Raw genomic sequence first — 14,820 nt, 5'->3', positions numbered from 1 at the left:
GTGTCCCAGCGAGCAGGTGCCACGGGCTGACCTCTGCTTTGAGGTTGTTTGCACTGTATTATTCAAGGTCTTTCAGCTTAATTTTTCGCTCAGCTCCAGGCAGTTGGGTGGGTCTTCTCCCACTCCTGAAGAAATCATATCTTTTTTTACAGAGAAGGACTAATAAACCTTAATCAATCAGGGCGTCACTAACCCCATGGACCAGAGAACAGCCCAAGCATGAGAAAATATGGCTTGAAGCACAAAAAACCAGCTCCTGGTAAATGCAAGATTGAGGAGGAGGAAGAAATCATCATCCTCATCCTGGTGAAGAACCTGACACAGACAGACTGCTGGAACACAAGAGGGAAGGGGACTGGCACTCACATTTACTGATTTTTATTGTGTTACTAATAGTCTCTAATATAAACTGGGTGATTCAGATTATTGTGATTGGACTGATGGGAAGTGGTTGACACATCTTTGAAGCATTAATTAGACCTAAACTAAAAGGTAATTCTTGGATCCATAGGTAAGGCATGTTCTTTTTGGTGCCAACACATGAAACTCTTGTTTGTATCTCCTGCGCAGGCACAGAGGTACTGGCTCACCTCTGCCCAGCCTGGCTCTTCCAGGACAGAAATCCACATCCAGTTCAAGAATCTGGGTGATAAAACCACTCTTTTTTTGTGGTTTTGCCATTTCCAAAGGGATCTCTGACCAACCTACCTGCACCCCACTGGTTTTCCCCCTTTTCCACAGCACCTCGATGAGAAAGGTGAAAAGAAACCCCCTGAAAAAGGGGCTTGATCCAGAAGGGAGCTCAGGGAGAAATTGGTTGTGCGAAAGGGAAAAGGCAAAACTGGCCCTGGATCTGGTGTTTTGAGGGCTCCACAGCCCAGACTTCCCCACCCTCCCCACATCCACCTGGGCAGGCACGCGCACACACACACGCACACACCGCTTTGGTTTATAATTTTTTTTTTCTTAGCAAAAAAATAAAAATTTATTGTCCTCTAAAAAAAAAAAAAAAATCCATCCTGCCCTTGGAAACTGTGACACAGATTGAGTTCTTTCCAGCCCCACATGCAAAATTCACTCTGCCAAGAAAAGAGTCTAAACCAGGTTTCCGACAGCCAAAACACATATTTACAGAGTACGAGAGAACGACAGCTGAAATCACAGTTCTATACATGGAATCAACAACACGTTTTACACCACTGATCACCATTCTGCCAACTTCTACACGGACTAGGGGCGCTTCTGCCCAGTGCCCTTCCTCCTGGGGAAAGCAGGGAAGGGACTGGGCAAGAATTGCCACCAGAAATACTGCAGTGTGTATTATTATTATTTTTTTTAAAACGTATACTGTATTTATTTTGTTTTAACATTGGAAGCTACGGAGTGGGGAAGCCCCAGAAATCTCTCCGATGCAGTCACTACTTTGCAGGAATATTTCACCTTTAAAATACTAGATTTTACATCAGTAACATCTATTTTGCTGTTGGCCATCACTCCAAGGATTATTACAACTCTGGAGGAAAACACTGGTAATATTCTTCCTTCTCAGATGGGGGAAAAGGAGGAAGAGAGGAGGTTTGGAGGCTGGTGGAACAGCAATGGATGACTGAGTCCATTCAGTGTTATGGGCTTCCTCCCAGGGTAAGGAATTCTCTTCATTGTCTCAGCTGCACAAGCCTTGCAAGTGGCTCAGGTTCAGCTTCAGAGATGTACAGAAAGTGTAAAACCCTTCAGCAGGGGATCAGCTGCACTGACCCCCCTGGGGTGGGGATCTGCTTAAGGAAATGTGCTCCAGCTCCGAGACCTTTCCCAGGTCCCTCCTGTGTCACCGGGTCTTTGCCACTGCTGGCACATGGCTACAGCATCTAAGGCTGGAGATGAGCTAAAAGTGCTCCTGTTAGCCCAAAATGATAAAATCCTTCAGCTCCTGGCTCTCATCTACAGCTCCAGCCTTGCTTTTTGCTCTCCATCTACCCAGCATAGTGTTGTCCTAAGCCAGCTGCTTCTAGACTGGTTTTCCATAATAATGTAAAAATTTATTGACCTTTAGGATACTGTGGTTTCACAACACAACCACAACTCCCTTCCCCCAGCTCTTAATTCAGAAGTGCCTGACCTGCACCATTAGTCACAGAGGTTCAACACTTCTGAAGCTCCCAAAAATCGGGGGAGGAAAATGTCATTATCCAATAAGGAGTCTGTGTGAGGAGGCAGGACCCAGACGTGGTCAGGGCTGGGCTGCTCCTCAGGGAGCCTCGTGGACCCAAACTTCGTTTTGAAGCCCCCTCAGTTCTGACGTGTTACTGTGTGTCCTGTAAAGGGAGTTCCTGCTTCAGAAGGAAGCCTGACAGTACGTGACAGGGGCTGCACTTATTAGCACCAGGTTTATTTCAGCTCTTTTCACACCATACAGAAGCTGATCACAGACTCTTAAGCCTTAACTGCAGTGCTGTGATTATGGTTTGTCCTTCCTGCCTAGGGCAGGCAGCAAAAACTGCTGGAGTGGGTCAGGAATGCTGCCCCTTCCCCCTGCTCTCACCTCATTTGGTTTGGAAGTTGTCATAAAAGTGGCCCCCCAGAACATTCACAAAATATGCAAAGATGAAGTTCTCTTTTCCATCTGATGCTTAAGAAAATAAATTCACATTTCAGATATTCCTTTTTCTTTTTTTTTTTTAAAGCAGCAAACAAATTAATAAAAACCTAAATTTAGGAAGTGTTGCTTCAAGAACCAGAGGAAAGTGAGAAACAGTCTATGTGCTTGTGCAAAGAGAGTGCTGAGAGAGGTTGGGGTGGGAGCAAGGGAAGGGTTGAGTGCTAATTCCTTCAGGCTGTTCTGCCATGAGTGCAGTGTGGCAATGGAAAGTCAAAATTTAAGGGCCACAAACAGGTGAAATTTTGAATTCTTTGGTCCTTCAGTATAAGTTTTAAAACAGAGAAACTGTTTTACTCAAAAGGGAAAAACATATTTTCTCTGGCCTGGAATTTTCCTTGTACCCCCTCCCTGCCTAAGCAAATGCACCCCATGGAAACTGGGGGCAAACAGCTCTTCCCCCTCAACCCCCCCAGCCCTGCATCACCCCGTGACTGGAATTCCCATGGACACAGCCCCCAGGTGCCACCAGGGGACAAATTCCAGCTGAAGGGACAAGTGAAGAGCCCCTGTGGGAATTGCTGCAGTCACAGGGCTGGTGCTGGACAGATCTGAAAACAGAGGGTTGGTCAAAGGCAGCATCACCCTGAGCAGCCCCCAGGGAGGCAGAGGAGCAGAAAAACCCCCACGCTCATAAAAAGTGTAACAAACCATAGCCAAAACGGGCTGATCAGCTCTGCTGCTTATAAATATTAAAGTCCTGATTCAAGAGTTTATTTCCTATGATTTAAGTTAGTTACAAAAAAACTTTTTAGTAAATTTTTTATCTTAATTGGGCTTTTTTTCTTCCTCCCCCCCACTTTTAAATTTTTTTTTTTATTTTTTATTTTTCCTAAAAAAAAAAAGAGAAATGTTCACGTATTTTAATAAAAGGTCTTTCCTTAAGATCAGACCAAGGCAGATGTGCTGCCCCATGGCACAGACATTCAAAGGCTATAACCAAACAACATAGCCACAATAGTCACTCAACAGTGTCTCTCCATTAAAAAAAATTTTAAAAAAAATGATGCTAGTTACAATAAAATACACATGAAAAAAAAAAAGCATTTTTTACCAAAAAACCCAAAAACAAGTTAATGGGAAAACATAAAAAAGAACTACACAGAGCTGCACTTAAGAGATCATCTGGGAATGCATATTAACCCCTTCCATGGAGAGGAAAGGTGGAATTACGGAAGCAAACCTAATTATGTGTTTGTATTAAATATGAAGCTTTCTGAGAGGCTCTGGTAAAAATTCAGTTTTCCTACAATAGTGGGCTGCTGGAGGTTCCAGTGCTTTTCCAGGTCAGGGAGGGGCAGCACGGGAGCATCCCTGTGCAAAATAAAAATGTTTAGTCCAACTGAGTGGCCTTTTGGTTGAGATCCCAGCAGGTTACTGCAATCCACCTGATGTGAAAATCCAATGGACACACTGGTAAGGAAAAAAAAAAAATCACAGGAAAGCTCAGCTGCTGGACAGGAAAAGGTGGTGGCATTTCCCCGTCCTGCTGGACTTTCTGCCACCACAGACACCTCTAACACGAGGCTTTCTGGAGCCAGCAGTCCACAAACCAACCTTGAGCTGCTGACACAGGCAACATCAACTCTGTTTAACAAAATTCAGCCTCCCTGGAATTGTTTCATGCACTTCAGCAGTGACTACGAATCAGGTCCCTGTGGCTAAAACAAAACTGATCTGGTCTGAAACATTAAAAAACCTCTAGACAGCCACCAGACAAAGGGGTGCCTGGAGAGAACTAACCTCTGCATCCAAATTTCCTTCATAAAGGGCTTTAGCTGACCCAAGGGCAATACTTTTAAGGCTGCTCAGACCTGGAACATGTTGGCTGTATCAGCAATGAACACCAGTCACTGAATTTTGGGGCTTGGCTTGCTCTAGGTCCAATAGAATTATTTTTTTTTTTTCCCTCTTTTCTTCTTTTCATACAAATATACAAAGAGCGTAAAAAAATTTAAAAAGTGAACTTTGCTGCTTAAATGACAGACAAAGTTCCTGCACATTCAGAGATGGGCAACGTGAGGCCCACCAGGCAGAGCTTCCATCAGGGAGGACGGCTTTAACCAAGCTGGGTCAGTGAAAGAGCAGGGGGACCGAAGGCATGAACAAGTCATTTCAATCCACCTCGATCCTCCCCGTGATCTCAACTCTTCCTCTGGAAAGCACATGGAAGCCCCTCTTGCCCACTCTAAGTCCTTCTGGAAATAGTCAAAAATTTGTTATCAGCTAAATAGAAAAGAGGAGAAACACAGACTCTTTGCAAATGGCCCTTTGATCTGTATTAAAAACAGCTCTCAAAGTTCATCAAGAGTTAGAATTAGTGGGGCACGGGTGAGGGGCAGTTTAGATACGGGATGTAAAATATTAAAAAGTGCTCTGCAACTAATTTTTTGTTTCATGTGTGTATGTGCCTGTGTGTGCATATCCCTACACATGCACAAACACGCACATACACACACATATATACATATATATATATACACATACATATATATGTACGTATGTATAAAGTTAAAAAGTTCTATACGATATGATTAGAACAAGTGTCCTTGGAAGGTCACGACTGGAGAGAGTGGGGCCTGTTGGGATGGCAGATGGGGCACTCGCCCCCCTCCTCGGCGCAGGTTTCACACAGCACTGCGTGTTGGCACGGTAACACCACCCGGTTCTCCTTCTGACACTTAAGGCATTTCACTGACTGCATCTGAAATACCGCCTGCAAGAGAGGGGGACAGGGTACAGCGTCAGCAAAGGGGGCTGCACGGTTTGGGGGACAGCAGGGAAGGAGTTGAAGCTGCCCATCTCCTGAAGCAAAAGCGAAGCAGCACGACACGATGCCTCTTAGGAGGTTTAGGATCAGCAGAGCAGCTTTGATTGACTCAAACTCTGCACATCAGGTATAAAGGTGGAGGCATTTTCCTGTAAGCTGGCTAAAACTCACTCTGGTTACATAACCTGGAAGTGCTCTGAGGGGCTCCTGATTTCTGGCTACATTAAAGAAAAGGGGAAAAGCTGAGATCTGTAGAAGCACAGGGAGCAGAGCCCTGCAAACCCCTGGCACTCACCTTGTCGACCTTCTCCAGGTTTGCCCGCAGCTGTTTCTGAAGGGTGTAAAGCGACGAGAGCGAGAGCGTCTCCAGGTCAGAGAAGGAGCGCAGGAACTGTGGGTCCTGGCCTGTGTGGATCCTCTCCAGCTCCTCCTGCAGTTTCTTCACTTGCAGCTCCAAGGCTTCCCTCTGCTCCCGGGCCAGTTCACATTCCATGTTAGCCGTGTTGGCGCGATCATTTGCTTCCTCTGCCTCCTTTTTCCAAGCATCACAAGCCTACGAGTTCCAACAAAGAGGGTAAAAGAAGCACCCTGAAAACTCAGTCTCCCAAGAGAATTCCAGGCAAAAGAATCCACTTCCATGCACTTCTCACCAGTTCTGTCCAATCTGCCCTGCTCCCAAATTCTGAAACATGTCTGGAGCTTTGCTTCAAGGCTCTGCTCATTCCAGACATCCCATCTGGTTGGGCTGTGGTCCTACACATCTGGCGTACACCGTTCAGGGGATGAACTTTGCATGCTGGCAAATTACCATGGATCAAAGTCAACTGGCAGGTCTGAGACACTGTCAAGTGCCTCAGTGCATCTGTTATGACACCTGGCCTTGCACTGCCAGCACCTGAACCACATCAGGCACGGTGATTCAGCCCCCCTTTCCAAGGGATGGGAAAGAAGAAGAATGCTGAAGAGAATCTGTAAAACCTACAGCTCTATCCATCACCTCAGGGTCTGGAGGACTCCTGTTGAAAGGCTGACACCCTCCTACTCTATACTCCCTAATCCCTGTTCCCAGGAGTTGCCCAAGTACCTGTTTGGCTTGTTTCCAAGACTCTTCCCACTGCTTTATTGTGCCGTTGGCCTCATCCAGTTCTTGTCGTAGCCGTGCCAGCTCCGCAGCACCTGGACCTGACAGAAATGCAGGTGAGGTACTGGGCGAAAAACTCCCCGAAGCAAAGTGTTCCCATATGCTGCTGTTCATCCCATTTAAACCTGTTTCACAGGGAAATAGAGAGGGTTATGTCACAGGTGCTGGCAATTTCCCCATTTCCTCCCTACCCCTGTGAAATCCAGGATTCAAAAACGTGTCAACAGGATAAAAAGTTCACCTTAAGAATCAGTTTCATCCCCAGGACCCCAGAGTCCATCACAGAGGAACTTTATAGGGAAATTTCACACCATTAAACCTCATCTTTAGTGGAGGACCCATGATACTGAGTGGAGGCAACTCCTGAATCAGACTGCTTTTAGAAGCATCAATTCTACAGCAGAGCTGACGATCACCTGGAATCCCCTTTCTCACAGGAGAACCCCTGACCTGCTACTACATTCCCACTATTCCATGCAGCACAGCCACCACAGTTGGTTCACACAGCCCAGGTGGTGCTTCCTCTCACACTGCACCCTAAGAAACTTCTGCTTTTGGCTCCTCAGTCTGGGGCTTAGAAAAGGAGTCTCACTTGCAAACAGTGGCATGAAAATGCTCCAAGTCATCACTGTTTCCACGTGCAAAAAACAGAACTAACTGGAAAATCCTGTTTATAAAAAGGTAGAGAGACAAGAGTATCTACATCAGCTTCATCCTCAGCAGAGTTCCAGCACAGAGCTAGTGAATAGCATCAGAGAAGACTGACTAACCACCTCCCTATTTTAGCTTGTTCAAATAAATTCCCTTTTCGGGAAGAAATTCAAGGTTTAGGAGACAAAGCAGTGGGAAATCAGGTGTAGACAAAACTAGCTATTTTTCCACTGAGTCCAATGTTTGTACTCTTTTAATAACAAAAATGTTTTCACTTAAATGAATTACCTACACCTTGTACTCAGGGGAGAACTAGTAGGAAAAGGTAATATTGAGGCAGAGTGGGGACTCTTACCCACACAGTTTGCTCTAGTCTGATGTGGGAATCATTTTCGTGCTATGGTGCTCACCACTGGCTGTGAACATTCCTAAATTAAGTTGCAAGTGATAATTCTGATCTTAGAGCAGCTGAACTGTGTCTGCAAGTGAGCCCTGGAGCCAACGGCCTCTCACCAAGGTCTAACCCACCACCACCGACTTCCCATTTAGTACCAGCCAAGACACAAATAGTTACAAAAATGCAGCTGAAAAATAGTAACTTGTCTTCACCAGGGGCTCAAGGCACATTAACAACTCATTTAGCAGAGCAGCAAAGGATCTTTGCTGGCTCAGGCCACTTACCAGAGATCATTTCAGCTGCTCTGAAGGGTGCTCAGTTGAAAGCAAGAAGTTTTAATGGAACCCCATTCAATTCCATTTAATGGACTCACATTCTGGTTTTTAAACTCCAGTTTTCTTGAATGGGAATCTAGCACTAAATGGGATGCTGGTAAGCCACAAATTCTGCCATAATGCTGATCAAGCTGATCTTGCAATTTGTTTTTACTCTCTCTTTCCACCTGCTGTTCTCATTTCACATCTGAAGTCTCAAGCCTCTTTGGTCAGGAATGCCTTCTCTGTGCATTTTGCATCAGCACAGTGGAAACCAGCCCAGGACTAGGTATTTTTAACTCAATTGCAATACAAAAAAAAATAATAACTACACACTCTACAGGTTACTTATGTGCATTCAGTAATTTACATGGAACAGACAGATTCCAGATTGCCAACTGCTAGGTAATTATTTATATATCTTCTCAAAACCTCACCAACCGGTATTTCAGGAAAATATCTAACCTTTTTCTTATAAATAAATTATTAAAATGCATTTGTGAATCTCCTGCATTTTTTTTGGCTTTTCATTTCCATAAATACATAGTCAAGATAAAATATAATTCTTATTTCTTCTGAAATTAAAAACAGGCCTTATCAGCAATTTTTCTTTTCCTTACTAAAACGGGGACAAACAGCCAGCCTCAACCCTAATTAATAGCTGAGATGCCCTCTGATGTCTCTTATTACAGTAATTGTAAAAGCTGCTAAAGCCAAACAAACAGCAATGACAAGCATGGAAACACGGGTTTGGGCTGTGCAAACAAGGGATGCAGTTACACAGATAAGTGCATGCTGAAATAGATTACAAAAGCATGTAATCGTTTTATTAGGTTAAGCTGAATATTAAAGATTAAAGTGTATCTCAAATTTGAAGAGGCATTTATGTCTAGCATCAATAGAGAGAATTAATATTTACTGTTATTAACAGAAATGAGTGGAACTGGTGTCACTGTAGCCTGGAGCCCAAACAGTTTTATTTCTCATGGCAACCCTGTGTCTTGATAACAAAACAGTTTGTTCCCTCAGTTCCCAGTTCTTCCTGATACAGCTGAAGCTCCAAAGCACTTTCTCCTCCCTTCACTCCCTCATACAGGAAAGAGATTCTCAAGGGGGGGAAGGAGCCAAGGGGACAAAGCTGGAAAATTAACTTTTTGAGAAGTCCACACTGCAAAACTGGTGCAGAGCATCAAACAGAAAAATTACAATGCCCCAAGCCTGCTCTAGAGCTTCCAGCACCAACCTGACCCACAAGCAGCCCCAAAGGCAAACTGCAATCCCTACCTTAACTAAGCAAAGCTGAGGACCCAGCTCTGAGCTTTATATGAAGTCTCAGCACAGAACTGCTGTCAGGAAAAGGCAGAGATCTTTTCCCTGAAAGGTATCATCAGAGCAAGTCAATTAACCTATCTGCCCCTTTCTCTCAGCCTAGAAACAGTGAAAGTAGAGGGAATTGCTCCCTTGCTCACAAGGTATTAGCTGATTTTTCATAAAGCAGCTTCTAGTACCATTGCTGTTCTCATGGGAAGAAGAGATACAAATGACAGCAGTGAAATAACACATTAAAATTAAAGCTAACTTAAAAGAAAATACTTACATGGCACAGACAGGCATGTACATGGGGACACACACACTGTGCATTTACCTAATGATCCATGAGAAGCTGATGTCCCCAGGAACGTGTTTTCTGATTGGCTTAAGTGTCCCTGGGGCTGATGGAGGAAATGCGATGAGAGGCTGACCGGTGGAGAAGGAGAGGCAGAGTGAAAGGAGGCAGAGCTTCCAAGGGACCCGGGGATATTTACAGGAGCAGAACTTTGCAGCAAACTCCCACCTGGACAAAGAACACACAGAGAGGATGGCTATGTATGACCATGAGGTGTGGGCACAGGGCAGGAGTTCAGAGCAGAAGGCGGTAGGTTCCCTTTCTCCTCCCTAAGCCCCTCGGGATTCCCTCCACTTCTCCTCATGTTTTATTGCCCTCTCGGCCTTTAAGAGGAGCACTGAAGCTGCCATCCCACGACCCACGTAGGTTAAGACCCTCCAGGATTGAATGGATCATTCTTTCACTGGCCAAAGCAACAGAAGGTTTCCTGAGCAGAGTTCAGTCCCTGTCAGCCTAGAGAAGATGAATTTGGTAAAACACTCTGTCACAAAAAATTCACTGCTAAAACATGTATCTCTGCCTCTAATGCTTCCAAATAACCTGTAATGAGAAGACTGTCATGCCAGGTGAAGTCATGATCTTAATCACTAAAAATCAGTGCCTAGCTTTAGGTAGTTCAGATATACCCGAGTGCCTGGATCTATCAGTAATAAAAAACCCAAATAAAGGAAAGCCTAAGCTCAAAAGACATCAACCTCCCTTACACTGGAGGCTAGTCTGCCTGCCACACAGATTAAGGGAGGTCTCAGCCCTGCTCCTTTCTCAGAAGATCACTAGGTAACACCAGCCCTGATGGGAACAGAAGGAGAAGGAGGATCCCTAAGGCACTGCAGATGGGGAGCAGCAGAAGCAGGGCTGGCAGCAGAAGGTACAGTAAACCCTCGGATCAGGCTCTAACCTTTGGCAGGGAAGTGGAAGTGATATTCTTTAGGGCTCTTTTCACAGCTCCCTTCCTACCTCCACAGCTCCAGGCACGGCAGTTCCCTTGGAAACCTTCAGACAACCAGAGTTTGCTCCCGTTCAAACACCTGCTTTACACAGCAAGGGCGGCCAGAAACTACCACCACTTCCAGAAAGTTACGAGACATTTTGTTCTTCCCTGGACACCCATCAGAGACAGGCAGAAGAGGCCTTAGCCTACCTCCACGTATCAAAATGAGACAGACAGTACAGGAATCAAACCAGCAGACCATGATGACACTCTGTGACAGATGGATGGCATTACCAGGTCAGTGAGTTTCCTCTTACAGCTAGGGAGAACTTTCTGCTTAAGATGCAAATTGTTATGCTTTGGTTTTTAAATTTATCAGATGCCTTCTAGAGTCCACTTACACACTCAAAAAAAAAAAAAAAAAGGAAAAAAAAAGGAAAAAAAAAGAAAAAAAAAGAAAAAAAATCAAGCAAGTCCCATTCAGTCTCAAGAAACATCCCCAAGACATCTGGGCCCAATGGCAACAACTCAGCTCTGCTAGTCAGTAAGGGCAAGCTCTCACTTCAAAGATGCTCAGGGGTTGCCAGAGTTTGTTATAATTGCTGTTTTAACCAATGTTATTTTGGGACTGGTTTTAGAGCTTGGTTGGGCTGGCTCCACTGAGGTGACTGGGCAACACTGCTTGGCAGAAGATAAAGAAAGCTCTGTTGCTTTCATGTACCTATCATGATGCCACTCGTGTGGGGCACTGTGCTGCTGTCAAATGTCTTCTCCAGGGCAGCCACTCCGAATTCATTCAGGTCCAGGTCATCCAAGGCAGACTCTGCCAGACACAGAGGTACCAATTATGTTATAAAGGACCAACAACTTCAAGAGATAGGATGGCCCAAAGAGCCTACATGCAGAGGAGCCTGCACTCTCTATTTGTCAGGGCCCTACTCTATGCCCTGTTCTGAGACTGTTTGGCAGAAGAGTCATGGGCAGCTTTTCAATTCAGGTTCTTTTACCTGATCTGATTTCTTTTTGTCTCAAAGTATTCCCAAATGTTTTATGAAAACAAAAATCCGATGAAATAACAGCAGATCCCATAAGCCTTCCCCAAACTGCTCTCCTAAATCTATCTGTCTCTAATATGCAGGAACACTGGCTTATGGCATGTCTGGGTCTGGCTTGTGCTTTGTCCCTACCTTCCCAAAAAGTAGAAGGGAACACTGAAAAACATCTCTGAGGTTCAAAGATAGGGTAAAATAAACCTTATTAACGCCTGTAAGTGTTATATCTGTTTGAACATGCCTCATCACTAATGACGATCAATATAATTCCATCCCACACATGCCCACTCGTTTCTATTATTATTTTTATCAAATTAGTGAGATCACCTCAGAAATGTTTAATTAAAAAAAAATGAAAAAAAGAAAAAAGAAAAACAGGTGACCAAAAAGCCTGCACCTATCTAAGAGTGACTCCACTCTCTGGATTCTCATGTTTTCCTTTTTCTGTCAGCCTCTGTCCTACACTCTATGAAGGGCAAGTCCTTACAATCCACCTGGAGGCAGCCCTGGCTATAAAACTGTCATTTGGAACATAAGGGATTGTAACTGTGGAAAAATGCCCCTGTGATTTCCTGCCTAGTCCAAGACCTCTTTGTCACTTTGACAAACCTAAAACTAAGGCCCTTCACAACCATGTGACATTCTGAGTAAGTGGCTCAGAGGCCTTCAGTTGGTCCCGTGGGTGAATTTCATCCATAATGACCTGCAGAAAACATCAGATGTGTCACAGTCACAGAACAAGCCTTGGGAATCTGCCAGCACTGACAGAGACAGAAAACTGGAGGTCACTGGAACACCCACGATATTCCAGCTCTCATACCTGGTGATCCATGTCTGAGGAAGCCCTACCAGCACGAGCAAAAAAAAGCAAAGTTACCTATGACAGACTCAACGGTGTCACTGGTTGGGTAGAAGGGAAGGGCATTGGCATTCATGCCTGGAATGCTGCTGGTGCCAGCAGGGCTCGGGGGTGTTGCAGCCAGACTGGAGGTGATACTAGAGGAGATGCTGGATGTCAGCGGGCTCCCCACTGGGAGAATACCCAGAATGTCCTGAAACAAGAGTTTGAGAAGGGAAAGAGGAAGGACATAAAACATCTTTACGGAAGAACCCCTTCAGAAACACGCAGGAATGAGCCACAGATCAGCAGCAAACCTGTTTCCTGCCTGCTTCCAACCTGACAGATGGCTACTGCTACTACTGGGCTGGGGGGTGGGGAGAGATTAACAGCTTTTCTTTAATTTCTGTCGACTGGTCTCCATTCCATGTCCCTCCCCCCAGTATTCTAAACATCTTTCAGGCTGCCCCAGAATTAACTCCTGTGACCCACAGGTTGCATGCAATCACATGCATGGGCCACACAATCACTCACTCAGTTCAGCACACGACTTAGAACCTGATATTAAATTCCCTTTGCCAAATCCTTGAACTCAGATGACTCCAGAGATCCATTCCAGCTCAATTTTCTGTAATTTGAAGACTCTCTCCAGCACAGTCCAGCCCTGTGAATCCATCCTGAATTCATTCAGGTCTAACTACTGACAAATAACACCTCCAGCAAATCATCCCATCCTCATAAAGTAATCCCTCCAGCTGAGCACCCCTAATGGTGTCTGGACTGTTATTTACTCCCTGCAGAGCTGTCTGGATCCACAGAGATTTCTCAGTGGTGGTGGAAGCACTGAGCTGGTTCAGAGCCCTGCTGGCAGTACCATACCTGTTTGGGCTGTAACAAAGGTTGCTCCTGGCTCCTGTGTTCCAGTGAGTGGGACTTCATTTTTGCTTGCTGCAGTAAAGAAACAAAACAAAAGATAAGCAGAGGGATTATTTAGCAAAATTTAAAATGGGAAACACAGTCCACTCCTCTCTCAGTCTGCTCAAGGCACTAGAGAATTTGGAGAGAGGGAAAGCACAGCAAACTGAAAACATTCCAAGTAATTTATGCTTTCTGTACACCAAGATATCACCCCTAGAGTTATGCAAAGACTTGTCACAATGACATTTGCCTTCAGTGCTGCTTTAAGTCCCCTGCTACCACAAAGCACATCCTAAGAACCAAGATCAAATATGAATTATTTTGCCTTGCTATAACTAACTCATCAGCCCTACTAGCATCTAAAAACCAGAAAGGACCAGAAATGGTGGGAGGCATACTACATTTTTAAATTATGTAAATATTTTTGAGTTTGGGGAAAATAAAGTCCGTAGATTACGTTTTTGCCCAAACTCTTCCAGCTCCCAGCTAGGACTGAAAAGTAAAATACAGTGATAACTAATCAACTTTCAAAAAAACATCATTAAAACTGATTTTATAAAAAATCCTTCCCCCATCCATTAACATGAGAGCTCAAAGCTATAAAACATAAGTGAGGTTAAGACTGTCTGGAATTGCAAAAGTTGACGATGCCAACATACACTTAGAATTCCACTATCCAGCCTAAAAATTGAGTTTAAGGACCTTCCAGCACTATATCCTTAATGGATATCAGTTCTCTTGCCTTGCAACACCAGTCAGTTCTGATGGAACTCAGTTGGGAAGGAAGTGGCCTCAGGAGCCTGTCAGTGCGTAAGGGTCTGTCTGCAGACCTTGTTCCCTTCCTCCCGTGCTGTGACACGGCACAGGGAGATCAATCACAGCCTCTGGGCACAGAGAGGGAGCAAAAAAAGTACTGAGAGTCAGTGCTGCTTTTTGACTCCCTCTCCAGCCTCCCCAGTCTGAAACACAGACATATTCCAGGCATAAAGTGCACACGATGGTTTTTATCCCAAATGCAGGCAAGGCACCATCTCTGAAGGGAGATGTGCAACAGCAGCACACGAGACACCCCGCTGACCTGAAGTGATATGCCTTGACTTCTTGGCTTAAACAGTCTCATGACAAAGATAAATGATTGCTGGAGAGGGATGACATAACCAGACAGGCGAAAGAGCAGTGGAAGAATTCATCCTTTGGTTTTACTTCATTAAATCATTTTCCCTGCTCAGCTGTACGCCTGTGGGCAGATGGGGAGGTCAAAGCCTGGCAGCCAGGCAGTTGAGATATGGACACAAAGATCCTTCTGCAGTGGGTACCACTCTCTCACGCTTCCCTGAACAACATGCAGTGTGTTTACACACAGCAGAACTGCCACTGAACCCATCACGGGCTTGTTCTCCTTTGTGAGCGGGAGCTGCGTTACGTGAGTGCATCTGTGTGTGTCTGATAACACGCCTGTTACATTATCCAACACATCCCTGCCCCCCCT

General features: G+C 44.9%; 1 protein-coding gene across 8 annotated transcripts in view; it reads right to left on the bottom strand.

Annotated features, from left to right (window-relative positions):
* Positions 1–1,105: 1,105 nt before the first annotated feature.
* UNK (unk zinc finger) overlaps positions 1,106–14,820 on the bottom strand; it is a 46,572-nt gene continuing 32,857 nt past the window's right edge. For 5 of the 8 annotated variants that reach the window (XM_027654280.1, XM_027654272.1, XM_027654273.1 and 2 more), the window contains 7 exons: positions 13,293–13,361; positions 12,453–12,627; positions 11,245–11,346; positions 9,572–9,760; positions 6,508–6,689; positions 5,719–5,976; positions 1,106–5,369 (listed from right to left, as the gene is read on the bottom strand). In XM_027654280.1, coding sequence (XP_027510081.1) covers positions 5,211–5,369; positions 5,719–5,976; positions 6,508–6,689; positions 9,572–9,760; positions 11,245–11,346; positions 12,453–12,627; positions 13,293–13,361 — 1,134 coding nt within the window. In that variant the 3' untranslated portion in view covers positions 1,106–5,210. The remainder of the gene's footprint in view (positions 5,370–5,718; positions 5,977–6,507; positions 6,690–9,571; positions 9,761–11,244; positions 11,347–12,452; positions 12,628–13,292; positions 13,362–14,820) is intronic. The other 3 variants (XM_027654274.1, XM_027654278.1, XM_027654277.1) reach the window with 3 other exon arrangements.

Source organism: Corapipo altera, unplaced genomic scaffold (assembly GCF_003945725.1).
Source record: "Corapipo altera isolate COAL_440 unplaced genomic scaffold, ASM394572v1 343, whole genome shotgun sequence".
Taxonomy (NCBI): domain Eukaryota; kingdom Metazoa; phylum Chordata; class Aves; order Passeriformes; family Pipridae; genus Corapipo; species Corapipo altera.
Note: the sequence above shows the minus strand (reverse complement) of the source record. Positions and strands in the feature narration are given on the sequence as shown.